At 50.1% G+C, this 13,447-nt stretch overlaps 2 protein-coding genes across 2 annotated transcripts in view; both read right to left on the reverse strand.

Annotated features, from left to right (window-relative positions):
* LOC135053761 (uncharacterized) overlaps positions 1 to 13,447 on the reverse strand; it is a 214,805-nt gene that overhangs the window by 59,867 nt on the left and 141,491 nt on the right. The gene's annotated exons all lie outside the window — the stretch shown is intronic.
* Positions 1,737 to 9,343, reverse strand: LOC135053285 (serine/arginine repetitive matrix protein 5-like). Its single transcript, XM_063957468.1, has 3 exons — positions 7,898 to 9,343; positions 1,935 to 2,417; positions 1,737 to 1,840 (listed from the first exon to the last, which is right to left on the reverse strand). Exons 1-3 carry the CDS (start codon positions 9,216 to 9,218, stop codon positions 1,737 to 1,739), a joined length of 1,908 nt encoding a protein of 635 aa, XP_063813538.1. The 5' UTR covers positions 9,219 to 9,343.

Here is a 13,447-nt window from a genome sequence, read left to right on the forward strand (position 1 = left end):
CCTCTAGTAAAGTGCCTGACCACTTTACTATGGCTTTAGAAATCCATGCACAGGCAATAGTGGGTCTTAAAGCTACGCCATTTGCTGTGTATAAAGATTTGAGTGTAGTCTCAATCTTGCGGTCGGCCGGCTCTTTTAAAGCGGTGGACCCAGGGACAGGCAAAACCATTTTTTTAGACAACCTAGAAACAGAAGCGTCTACTACTGGTGGGTTTTCCCCACTTTTTCCTATCCTCCTCAGGGAAAGGAAAAGCAATGAGAACCCTTTTAGGGATCTGGAACTTTATCTCTGGGTTTTCCCAGGATTTTTGAAACAATGCGGATTTCTTATTGTCAGTAAAGTATGTCTCCTCTACTTGCTCAGGTACCTTATCAGTAATGTGTAAAATGTCCCTAATAGCCTCAATCATGAGTTGCAACCCCTTAGCAAGGGATGCCTCCCCCCAGTATATCTCCCTCACCGTCTCCTGTATAGTCGGTATCAGTGTCGACTTGCATTATTTGGGCAAGAGCACGCTTTTTAGGATATATATCAGGGGTCTTAGATGAGGTAGCAGGAGCAGAATACGACAAAACCTCTACAGAGCTTTTCAAAATCTGTGTTTCAGTCTCATTATGAGCTATCCTAGATGAAATCTGGGATATCATTCCCTGAATAGAAGGTTGAGACAGTACATTGCATTCCTGAGTACATGGAATAGACTCCTCTGGAGAGGACACACTCTGCAGCACAAGATACAGAGTCCCTAGACATGATAATGTGAGATATTTACACACACACACACACACACACACACAGAAAATGTCAGACACAATTTCCCCCAAGTACCTTCAGAGAGACACAGAGTATAAGGAGACAGCCACACAGCGCCCCAGTAGGCAGTTATTATAATAAATGCCTGGTGCTGACTGAGTAACCTTGATAGATTAAACAGTGAATAACAGTGAATAACACTCCCCCCCCCACACCTTCTATGACACCCTGGTACCGCAGAGGATAACTGGAGTTAAGTGGAGGGCAGCGTTCCCTGTCAGTGTCTCTGTAGTGTGATCTGCTGGGAGAAAATGGCACTGGTGAGTGCTGGATCCGCTCTAAGGAGAAGCCCTGTCCCCTGTTATGGCGCATCTTCCCGCATTTATTATTTTATACTGGCCTGAGGTGTGTTTGTTGCTAACAATGGGATTAGCCCGTTAGCTCAGCGACCAGTGTTAGGGTATTGCGCTGGCCCAGGACGCCCCTCACAACTGTACCTCTGAGCTTTTCGGAGAGCAGCATCAGCGCTGCGCTTCCTCCCTTGTGCCGCCATTCCCGCCAGCGTCATACTCACCACCGCATCTTCTGGCTCTGTTAGGGGGTGGCGGCAGTGCTGTGGGAGCGAGCGGTCGCCTCGGGGGCTTACGATCAACACCCTCAGGATCTCAGTGTCCTGTCAGCGGAGATAGTGGCCATTAACCTTAAGGTTTGGTTCCTACTCCCCCCCTAAGTCCCACGAAGCAGGGAGTCTGTTGCCAGCAGCCTTCCTGTACCTAACTGCTCTTAAAAAATAATAAAACTAGAAAAACTCCTAGGAGCTCCCCTAGCTGTGACCGGCTCCACCGGGCACATTTTCTAACCTGAGTCTGGTAGGAGGGGCATAGAGGGAGGAGCCAGCCCTCACTATTAAACTCTTAAAGTGCCCATGGCTCCCAAAGGACCCATCTATACGCCATGGTACTAATGTGGACCCCAGCATCCTCTAGGACGTAAGAGAAACATTTATAATACAGTACTTGCCACCCTTCTGTGGTGGTATCTCCCGGGGTCTGTTCATCCATGGACTCTCTTGACGCCTCTCAGATGCTTTTAAAAGAAAAAAAAAACAATATTCACAATGCTAACAAAAACAAAACAAAAACGACATATCTACATAACACAAAACACAACAAACAGTCACCCGGGTCGGCCAACGTAGCTGGATCATGGGTGTCGATAACTGTGGAAAGTCCTTCTTCAGGATGAGATATCATGTGTTCTCTGAGCCTCTCTTGCCAGACAGTAAGCAGCGGTTCACCACCACCGGGACCTCTATTAGGAATGGGAATGTGGCCCATTTTCTTCTTTATATATCTCTTACAGTCGCTGAACCTCTTCTTGCAACGTTCGACTGTCCGTGTCTCTATCGCCACGGCGCTGCAGGCCTCAGCTATGCTCTTCCATATTGCCTGTCTTCTCTCGGTTGAGGTCACGTGAGCCCAGCAGCCAGAGATGAGGTCATAAGATTCCAGCACTCTCCGGACCAAGATGTCATTCTCTTCATCCGAAAACCTTTGTGCTCTCACTGCAGTTGGACCCCCTTCTGGGTCTGATGTCTCCTCTTCATCCCCTGGGTCTACCCTTCTGTATTCTGCTCTAGCAGCTTTCTCAACAGGACTTGCGGCTATAATGAAGGACAGACAAGTGACAAATCCAGTCACAGTAAAATGATTGGAGTCGGTAACACCTGTATACCTGTAACACCTGTATACCCGTATACCTGTAACACCTGTACACCCGTATACCTGTAACACCTGTATAAATAGATCAATGCAAATCACATTGCAGACTTTGCAGACCAAGAAAAACCCACCAAAATCATACAAAATTACACATAGAAAAGGACAGCGGGATTTACAATACAAGCTCACAGAACCATTACAATTCGGCTGTGGCAGGGCCTGCTAGGGGCACAGAGATGATTATGTCATCTCTCTTCCTACGCCCAAACCAGCGTCTGCCACACAAATGCCCCCAGCAAATGAATACACTGCAAATAATCATACTAAACACACAATAAAAACATCTACGTTCTGTAATCTCACATACAGTATCCGCTACCATTGGGAGTGGCAGGGCCTGGCGTGTCACAGACAAAAGGGGTGGCTGTGGCACCCTTCTACCCATGGCCAAACCATGCCCCGCCACACCCACATGCCACATGCAGCGTAATACACAGCATAACTGCAGTAAAAAAATTGGATTTTAATACCTACCGGTAAATCCTTTTCTCTTAGTCCGTAGAGGATGCTTCAAGAACCATGGGGTATAGACGGGATCCGCGGGAGACATGGGCACACTATAAGACTTTGAATGGGTGTGAACTGGCTCCTCCCTCTATGCCCCTCCTCCAGACTCCAGTTATAGGAACTGTGCCCAGGGAGACGGACATTTAGATGAAAATTATTTATTTAATTATTTTAAACTAAGGTGAGATACAGACCAGCTCACACCTCAAACACGCCGTACAACATGGCATTCAGCAACAACGCATGCAACAGCATGACCAACAACAGTCACAGACTGACTGAACTCAACGTAACATGAGCGTAACTATAACCAAACTGCAGATACAGTCCGCACTGGGACGGGCGCCCAGCATCCTCTACGGACTAAGAGAAAAAAAATCACTGGTAGGTATTAAAATCCTATTTTCTCATACGTCCTAGAGGATGCTGGGGATGCTTCAAGAACCATGGGGTTTATACCAAAGCTCTAGAACGGGCGGGAGAGTGCGGATGACTCTGCAGCACCGATTGACCAAACAAGAGGTCCTCATCAGCCAGGGTATCAAACTTGTAAAACCTCGCAAAGGTGTTTGAACCCGACCAAGTAGCAGCTCCGCAAAGTTGTAACGCCGAGACTCCCCGGGCAGCCGCCCAGGATGAGCCCACCTTTTTGGTAGCATGGGCTTTCACCGATTTCGGTAACGGCAATCCTGCCGTAGAATGAGCCTGCTGAATCGTATTACAAATCCAGCGTGCAATAGTCTGTTTGGAAGCAGGAGCCCCAATCTTGTTGGGAGCCCACAGGACAAACAGAGCCTCTGTTTTCCTAATCTGTGCCATTCTGGCGACATAGATTTTCAACGCTCTGACCACATCGAGAGACCTCAATTCCGCCGAGGCGTCAGTAGCCACTGGCACCACAATAGGCTGGTTTACGTGAAATTATGAAACCACTTTTGGCACAAATTGCTGACGAGTTCTCAACTCCGCTCTATCAGCATGGAAAATCAAATAGTGGCTTTTGTGAGACAAAGCCGCCAACTCAGAAACTCGCCTTGCAGACGCCAAGGCCAACACAAGTAAGGAATTTTAACTCAGCCTTGCTCAAAGGTTCAAACCAATGTGATTGCAAGAATTGCAACACCACATTAAGGTCACATGGTGCCACTGGGGGCACAAAGGGAGGTTGGATGTGCAGCACGCCTTTTACGAAGGTCTGAACTTCTGGAAGGGAGGCCAATTCTTTTTGAAAAAAAGATCGACAAGGCCGAATAGAGCCTAACTTTAGGCCCGCATCCACACCTGCTTGTAGGAAATAGAGCAAACGCCCCAGGTGAAATTCTTCTGTAGGAGCCTTCTTGGATTCACGCCAAGACACATATTTCCTCCAAATACGTTGGTAATGCTTTGCCGTTACTTCTTTTCTAGCCTGAAGAAGTGTAGGAATGACTTCACTGGGAATACCCTTTCGGGCTAGGATTTGGCGTTCAACCTACACGCCGTCAAACGCAGCCGCAGTAAGTCCTGATACACGCACGGCCTCTGTGTAACAGGTCCTCCCGAAGAGGGAGAGGCCAGGGATCTTCTATGAGCAACTCCTGAAGATCTGGATACCAGGCCCTTTTTGGCCAATCCGGAACAATGAGGATCGCCTGAAACCTTGTTCTTCTTATAATTTTTATCACCTTTGGAATGAGTGGAAGTGGAGAGAACACATAGACCGACTGAAACACCCACGGTATCACTAGGACGTCCACCGCTATCACTTGAGGGTCCCTTGACCTGGAACAATATCTCTGAAGTTTCTTGTTGAGGCCTCCCCATCATGTTCACTTGAGGAACTCCACAACGACTTGTCAATTCTGCAAAGACCTCTTGATGAAGACCCCACTCTCCAGGATGGAGATCGTGTCTGCTGAGGAAGTCTGCTTCCCAGTTGTCCACTCCTGGAATGAAGACCGCTGACAGAGCGCTGGCATGTCTTTCTGCCCCGCGAAGAATCTTCGTGGCCTCGGCCGTCGCCGCTCTGCTCCTTGTTCCGCCTTGGCGGTTTATGTACGCCACTGCTGTCACTTTGTCTGACTGAATCAAGACCAGCTGACCCTGAAGAAGATGTTCTGCTTGCAGTATGCCGTTGTAGATGGCTCTTAATTCCAGAATGTTTATGTGTAGACAAGCTTCCTGGCTTGACCACTTTCCCTGAAAATTTCTTCCCTGTGTGACTGCTCCCCAGACTCGGAGGCTTGCATCTGTGGTCACCAGGATCCAATCCTGAATCCCGAACCTGCGTCCCTCCAGAAGGTGAGAACTGTGCAGCCACCACAGAAGGGAAATTCTGGTCCTGGGAGATAGAATTATTTTCTGGTGCATGTCCAGGTGAGACCCGGACCACTGGTCCAGCAGGTAGGCTGCCACCATCTTCCCCAGCAACCGAGTGCAGTGAAGAGCTGACACCTTTGCCAGTTTCAGAATCTGTTTTACCATGTTCTGTATTTACAGAGCTTTTTCCACTGGAAGAAAAACTCTCTGCAATTCTGTATCAAGAATCATACCCAGGAGCGAGAGCCGTATCGTCGGATCCAACTGTGATTTTGGCAAATTTAGGAGCCAACCGTGTTGTTGCAGAATCGTCAGTGAAAGGGCAACATTCTTCAACAATTGCTCCTTGGACCTCGCCTTTATCAGGAGATCGTCCAAGTACGGGATAATTGTGATTCCCTGCTTGCGCAGGAGAACCATAATTTCTGCCATTACTTTGGTGAAAATCCTCGGAGCCGCGGACAGACCAAATGGCAACGTCTGAAATTGGTAATGACAATCCTGCACAGCAAATCTCAGGTAAGCCTGATGTGGAGGATATATGAGGACATGTAAGTAGGCATCTTTTATGTCGGCCGACACCATAAAATCCCCTTCCTCCAGACTGGAGATCACCGCTCGTAGAGACTCCATCTTGAACTATTCTATTTTTAGAAAGAAATTGAGGGATTTTAGGTTTAGAATCGGTCTGACTGAGCCATCCGGCTTCGGGACCACGAACAGGCTAGAATAAAAACCTTCCCTCTGTTGAGACGGGGGTACTGTGACAATCACTTGATTTTGACACAACTTTAGTATCGCAGCGCTTACTATCTCCCTTTCCGGAAGAGTAGCTGGCAAGGCCGATTTGAAAAATCGGTTAGGGGGCACGTCTTGAAACTCTAACTTGTACCCCTGGGTTACTATGTCTACTATCCAAGGATCCAGGTCCGACTGCACCCAGACCTGACTGAAGAGTTTGAGACGTGCCCCCACTGAAGCGGACTCCCGCAGAGGAGCCCCAGCGTCATGCGGTGGATTTGGTAGAAGCCGGAGAGGACTTCTGCTCCTGGGAACTTGCCACAGCCTGTGACCTTTTTCCCCGTCCTCTCCCCCTCGCAGCAAGGAAGGAGGACCCTCGTCCTTTTTTGAATTTATTGGGCCGAAAGGACTGCATCCGATAGTGAGGCGATTTCTTCTGCTGTGCAGGGACATAAGGTAAAAATGAAGACTTACCCGCGGAAGCCGTAGACACCAGGTCAGTGAGGCCGTCGCCAAACAAGACCCTACCGTTAAACGGAAGAGACTCCATCGCCTTCTTAGAGTCAGCATCAGCATTCCATTGATGTATCCACAACGCTCTCCTTGCTGAGACCGCCATGGCATTGGCCCTTGAACCCAAAAGGCCAATATCCCTTACAGCTTCTTTTAAATAGCGTTCCGCTCACCACCCCTGTCGGGATTGTGTGGTCGGGATTCCGTCGTCGGTATTTCGACCGCCGGGATTCCGGCCAGCGGCATTTAGTACTGATCCCTCAGGAACAGCAGGGTCCTCAGTGATATGTAATACATCTTTTATCGCCACAATCATGTACTGACACGGTCACTCTCACAGTATTTTCTGTCCCCACTCCAGCCTCCTCCTGGGAAGAGCATTCAGCCTCAGACATGTCGACACACACGTACCGACACCCACAACCACACTGGGGCTATAGGAGACAGACCCACAACAAAGCCTGCAAGAGAGACACAGAGGAAGTTCTACCAGCTCACACCCAGCGCCTATCCCGGTACTGAGGCCAGTAAAATGACTGCCCAGACTTGTTAGCGCTTTATATATCGTCGGGGGTCCCTTAACTAGTGCCCGGGGCACTGTTCTTACTCATGCCAGTCTGATTTGAGGTGTTCATGCTGCCCAGGGCGCCCCCCCCTGCGCTCTGCACCCTGCAGTGCTGTGTGGGAGGATGGTGCGCAGCGCACCCGCTGCGCGATACCTCTTCTGCCATCACTCAAGTCTTCTGATCTTCTCATACTCACCCGGCTTCTATCTTCTTTTTCAGAGAAATTCTGGAGAGCTCCTCAGTGTGCATCCAGTCTCACTGGGCACAGAATCTAACTGGAGTCTGGAGGAGGGGCATAGAGGGAGGAGCCAGTTCACACCCATTCAAAGTCTTATAGTGTGCCCATGTCTCCTGCGGATCCCGTCTATACACCATGGTTCTTGAAGCATCCCCAGCATCCTCTAGGACGTATGAGAAAAAGGATCTGCCTAAAATACAGGGACATCAAATTGAATCCACATCTTTCAATACTACAGATCCAATGCCCGCTTGTGGCTTTCACACCCCTCTACCTATTCCCAACCCAATTTATGCCACAGCCACACCCAAATGAAAATACTGCAACCCCCACCTCCCCCATGAAAATAGGGATCTGCTTGAAATGCAGGGATATCGGGGCCACTAGCACTTGTGTGGCATTGCTGGCTTGTGGCATGGGCACAGCTGCACCCTTGCTTTTATGCCCACCCTGGCTTCTGCCACACCCAAATGCCATCAGCAAAAGCATACAGTAATACCTCTGTCATGGCACCGCCTCTTCTTCATTGGCTCCTTGCTGGTCTGTGCCACTTCACCCCTTCTGTGCTGGGCAGGGGTCTGTGCCCCCTCACACCCTCTGTGCTGTGCCTCACCCCCTTTGTGCTGTGCAGGGGTCTGTCTCCTCTCACCCCCTCTGTGCTGTGCAGGGGTCTGTGTCCCCTCACCCCCTCTGTGCTGTGCAGGGGTCTGTCTCCCCTCACCCCCTCTGTGCTGTGCCTCACCCCCTCTGCGCTGTGCAGGGGTCTGTGTCCTCTCACTCCCCCTGTGCTGTGCAGGGGTCTGTGTCCTCTCACTCCCTCTGTGCTGTGCAGGAGTCTGTGTCCCCTCACCCCCTCTGTGCTGTGCAGGGGTCTGTGTCCCCTCACCCCCTCTGTGCTGTGCAGGGGTCTGTGTCCTCTCACCCCCTCTGCGCTGTGCAGGGGTCTGTGTCCTCTCATTCCCTCTGTGCTGGGCAGGGGTCTGTGTCCTCTCACCCCCTCTGCGCTGTGCAGGGGTCTGTGTCCCCTCACCCCCTCTGTGCTGTGCAGGGGTCTGTGTCCTCTCACCCCCTCTGCGCTGCGCAGGGGTCTGTGTCCTCTCACTCCCTCTGTGCTGTGCCTCACCCCCTCTGCGCTGGGCAGGGGTCTGTGTCCTCTCACTCCCTCTGTGCTGTGCAGGGGTCTGTGTCCTTTCACTCCCTCTGTGCTGTGCAGGGGTCTGTGTCCTTTCACTCCCTCTGTGCTGTGCAGGGGTCTGTGTCCTCTCACTCCCTCTGTGCTGTGCAAGGGTCTGTGTCCTCTCACTCCCTCTGTGCTGTGCAGGGGTCTGTGTCCTCTCACCCCCTCTGCGCTGTGCAGGGGTCTGTGTCCTCTCACTCCCTCTGTGCTGTGCAGGGGTCTGTGTCCTCTCACTCCCTCTGCGCTGTGCAGGGGTCTGTGTCCTCTCACTCCCTCTGTGCTGTGCAGGGGTCTGTGTCCTCTCACTCCCTCTGTGCTGTGCAGGGGTCTGTGTCCTTTCACTCCCTCTGTGCTGTGCAGGGGTCTGTGTCCTCTCACCCACTCTGCGCTGTGCAGGGGTCTGTGTCCTCTCACTCCCTCTGTGCTGTGCAGGGGTCTGTGTCCTCTCACCCCCTCTGCGCTGTGCAGGGGTCTGTGTCCCCTCACCCCCTCTGCGCTGTGCAGGGGTCTGTGCCCCCTGACCCCCTCTGTGCTGTGCAGTGGGTAACTCCCTGGGCTGTGGAGCCACGTGCTGGTCAGACAGATATTCACTGTATAACAGTAACAGGTCAGCTATGTCCTGGTGAAACATATTATATAACATATGTACAGCTATCTATGTATGCCCACTAAAGCTCACTGGGCTGCAGTGCCACACCAATGCCAGGCCAGGAAGAGAGCAGGTCTGCAGCAGGTGGGAGCTGGAATCCTGAGTGACCCAGCACCATGAGCAGGAAGCTGTTGTACTGGGGACCATGTGATCACTGTGCAGCCAATGGGGGGAGGTTGTGGTGTGACTGGGGGAGTGAGGGGCTACTGGGGCTATATTTATCACTTATGTGGGAGCTCAGGGTCAGTGGGGACCCTGCCAATGAGATTGTGATAATATTGTCCTATAATTCTATAAAATGTAAGGGAGATGTTGATTGGTTGCCATGGGCAACTTCTCCACTGGTCTGTTTCTCCACTATTATCACTGCTTCATGAATAGAGCCCTTAATAGTGAGTGATACAGTCTTGTTATCACTTGTTACTAATCCTGTGTGGCGCACCAGCCAGTCAGTTACAGTCACTGTCAGGTAGGAGCTGATTGGCTGGTGCACCATATAAGATTAGTAAAGACATGAAAATCACTCGTTGTTAAATCTGCCGCTATATGTATAAACGTCAGGATAAAGGGCCTACTTCAGACCTGCGGACGATTATCGAATGACAGCGCATATACCACAATGTGCAAACGCGAGCCCAAACTGTGAAAGAATCATGCAAAAATCATCTACGCAAGGTGATTGGCAGGAAGCGGGACGTTTGTGGGTGGTAACTGACTGTTTTCCGGGAGTGTCAGGAAAAACGCAGGCGCGCCCAAGCGTTTTCAAAGCAGGTGTGTGACGTCAGCTCCAACCCCGATCAGCAAATTCTCATCTCACTGTAGGAGTAAGTACTCGGCTGCGCACACACTGGAAAAATCATTTGATGGTGAGTGAGTTGCGAACGGATTTGCTGTCTGGCGAAGTTTTTGCACAGCGTGCATATGTATTCGCACACATTTTCTCTTACGTCCTAGAGGATACTGGGGTCCATATTAGTACCATGGGGTATAGATGGGTCCACCAGGAGCCATTGGCACTTTAAGAGTTTGAGAGTGTGGGCTGGCTCCTCCCTCTATGCCCCTCCTACCAGGCTAGCTAGGGTATTCAATTATCCGCAAATTCGCGGCAATTGGGCGAAAATTGCCGTGAAAATGCTCCGTTTTTCGACCTATTTAATTCCAAACGGGTTTCACGTGAAAATTCTTGCAGTGAAAAGTGCAGGTGAAAATGAGGAAATCAGCCTGTACCCCAAAAAATGCTAAACTAGCATAGGAAAACAGAAGAGAAGTGTGTTAGAGATCACATTAGAGCGTTTTTGGGGACTTAAATTGTGTGAAATTGCTGTTATATGCATTTTTTTTTTTTAAATGCAAAAAAATTATAGAAAGCAAGTTTTTTTGAGCAAAATAAATGCTCTCATTAAATTTGGGGTACATGAAAATGGGTATAAGTATATATTTGGGTCATTTTAGGGTACTTTAAAAAAAAAAGTGGAAACAGACCGATTGCTCCCACCTGCAAGCCTAAAAACACCTGTCCCACTCATAAAGCACCCCAATATACCTGTCCCATACCTTGAACCCAATTTCCATCACTTTGTACTTTTTCACCCCAAAAATTACGTCATTATTGACCTATTAAAAATAATTAAAAACCTCAACGTGCCTAATTAGTCATTAAGGGGGGTGTCCCAGGAGTTCTGTACCATATCCAAACATTTTTTCACCTTAAAATAGTGACTTTTCCCAACTTTTCACCTGCTTCGGAGTAGGTGAAGTGAAATTAGTGGAAAAATGATCACCGATAAATTTTCCAGGAAAATTGAATAGGCTTAAATCGCGTTTCGCAGGAAAAGTCCGTTTTTTCGCAGGAAAACCGGACTTTACACGCGAAAAGTCCGTTATCGCTGCTAATTGAATATACCCCTCAGTTTAGAAAATGTGCCCGGAGGAGCCGGTCACAGCTAGGGGAGCTCTACAGAGCTTCTTTAGTAAAAGGGTTTTTTTTAGAGCCAGAAGATCAGTGGCGAGTGAGTCACCGACCCCCTAGCAAGCAGGGGGCCGGTGCGGAGATGGCGGCAACAGGGTATGGAGCGCAGTACTAACTGTGCTTCCGGGGCTCAGCAGTACATAGTGCGGCGCTGTGAGGGGCGCCCTGAGCCAGCGCCTACACCCTACACTGGTCACACAGCCTGTCGGGGTCCCGGGATCTCTGCCAGTATAATTCCTCAGGCCAGTATAATCCTATGAAGAGCGGGAAGACAGCGCCATTTTGGGGGCGGAGCTTCTCCTCGGAGCGGACCCAGCAGCATTCAGCGCCATTTTCCTGCCTGCAGAAACGCTGTCAGTGAAGAGCAAATTCCTCCAGAACAACTCCAGCTATCTCTCACGGTACCAGGGGGTTGTAGAAGGGGGGAGGCTGTATACAGGCTGTGTAACCTATTAAAGTGCACAATCAGTGCTGGTTGGGGGTCTCCCTTTACCTAAGAAATGCTGTGTGTGGGTCTGCTCCCATCTCTGTGTCTCTCTTGCCATTCTTGGAGGTGAAACTCTGTCTGTCCTCGTGTGTGTGTGTGTGTGTGTGTGTGTGTGTGTGTGTGTGTGTGTGTGTGTGTGTGTGTGTGTGTGTGTGTGTGTGTGTGTGTGTGTGTGTGTGTGTGTGTGTGTGTGGTCTTCATTAAGCTATGTCCAGAGACTTTGTGTCATATGCTGCAGAGGATATGTCCTCTCAGGATGATCCCATTCCATGTAATCAGGATTGCACTGGTTTAGCACAGATACCAGCAAGGGAGCCTGAGTGGTTATCCTCTATCAAATCTATGATTTCTCAGATGTCTACAACGGTTGCACAGAATGAGTCTGCAATTCAGGCTTTACAGACCTCTATGGCAGTCTGGCCCAGTTCTGTTATATTCCCAAAAACGTGTTCTTTCACAGATTATGCAAGATGACACGGATACCGATTATGACACGGCTGACGGTGATGGGGATGTGCTCAGGGGGCCGCATCTCTTGCTAAAGGGGGCAGTTGATGATAGAGGCTATCAGGGATGTGTTGAATATTGCAGATACAACACCTGAGCAGGATGAGGGGGCTTACTTCACTGACAATAAGAAAGCCTCGCTAACCTTCCCTGCATCCAAAGAATTACATGCTATTTTTGAAAAAGCATGGGAAAACCCTAAGAAAAAATTCCAGATCCCTAAAAGGGGGGTTCACTACGATATGCCGGCGGTCGGGCTCCCGGCTACCAGCATACTGGCGCCGGGAGCCCGACCGCCGGCTTACAGACAGTGTGGCAAACGCAAATGAACCCCTTGCTAGCTCGCTGCGCTCGCCACGCTATGGGCACGGTGGCCACGCTATTTTATTCTCCCTCCGAGGGAGAATAAGTGTCGGTATGCCGGCTGTCGGTATCCCGGCGCCGGTATACTGTGTGCCGGGATCCCGTTAGTTGGCATACTGAAGACCAGCCCTAAAAGGGTCCTGGTGGCGTTTCCTTTCCCTGTGGAGGATAGAAAAAAATGGGAAAACCCGTCCATTGTTGACGCGTCTGTATACAGACTCTCAAAAAAGATGGTTTTCCCTGTTCAAGCATCCACCACCAGTGCTTGGATTGCCAAAGCTATAGTAAAGTGGTCAGGCACATTACTTGAAGATTTGTATACTATGGATAAATCTGATGTTGAATTGTTTTTGCGTAACATTCAGGATTCGGCAGGATTTCTGGTAGAATCCATGAAAGACCTGGGTTCCATGGCTGCAGGAATTTCTTCCATGTCTGTCTCAGCTCGTCGAGGACTGTGGCTGCGACAGTGGTCTACCGACGCAGAATCCAGGAGCATTGTGGAGACCCTACCCTACACAGGTCAGGCTCTCTTTGGGGAAGCGTTAGATGCATGGATCTCCACGGCTACGGCGGGTAAATCACCTTTTCTTCCCTCAGCTGCACCTGCTACGAAGAAACCCTTTTCAGACCATCCAACACCTTCTTTCGGAAAGGCCGGCCCAAATCCAAGAAACCGGCTGCGGTGGGTTCCCAGGAACAGAAACCTGCTTCAAGTACGCCGAAGTCCTCCGCATGACGGTGGGCTGTACACCCCGGAGGTGGGGCCGGTAGGAGCGAGACTCGGGCTTTTCTGTCACATCTGAGTGTCGTCTGGCCTGGATGCCTGGGTGCAAGATATCATGTCCCAGGGATACAGGCTGGAATTTCAAGATCTCCCTCCTCACCGATTCTTCA

The sequence above is a fragment of the Pseudophryne corroboree genome, chromosome 1 (assembly GCF_028390025.1).
Source record: "Pseudophryne corroboree isolate aPseCor3 chromosome 1, aPseCor3.hap2, whole genome shotgun sequence".
NCBI lineage: Eukaryota > Metazoa > Chordata > Amphibia > Anura > Myobatrachidae > Pseudophryne > Pseudophryne corroboree.

Bases quoted from the DNA above. Each gene is read 5' to 3' on its own strand.
- LOC135053285 (XM_063957468.1), bottom strand. From the start codon at position 9,218: ATGTTATATAATATGTTTCACCAGGACATAGCTGACCTGTTACTGTTA. The intron at 2,418-7,897 runs GTATTACTGTAT...CCTTCATTATAG, and splicing joins GAGGCGGTGCCATGACAGAG to CCGCAAGTCCTGTTGAGAAA. The intron at 1,841-1,934 runs GTGACTGTTTGT...TTCTTTTAAAAG, and splicing joins AGCTACGTTGGCCGACCCGG to CATCTGAGAGGCGTCAAGAG.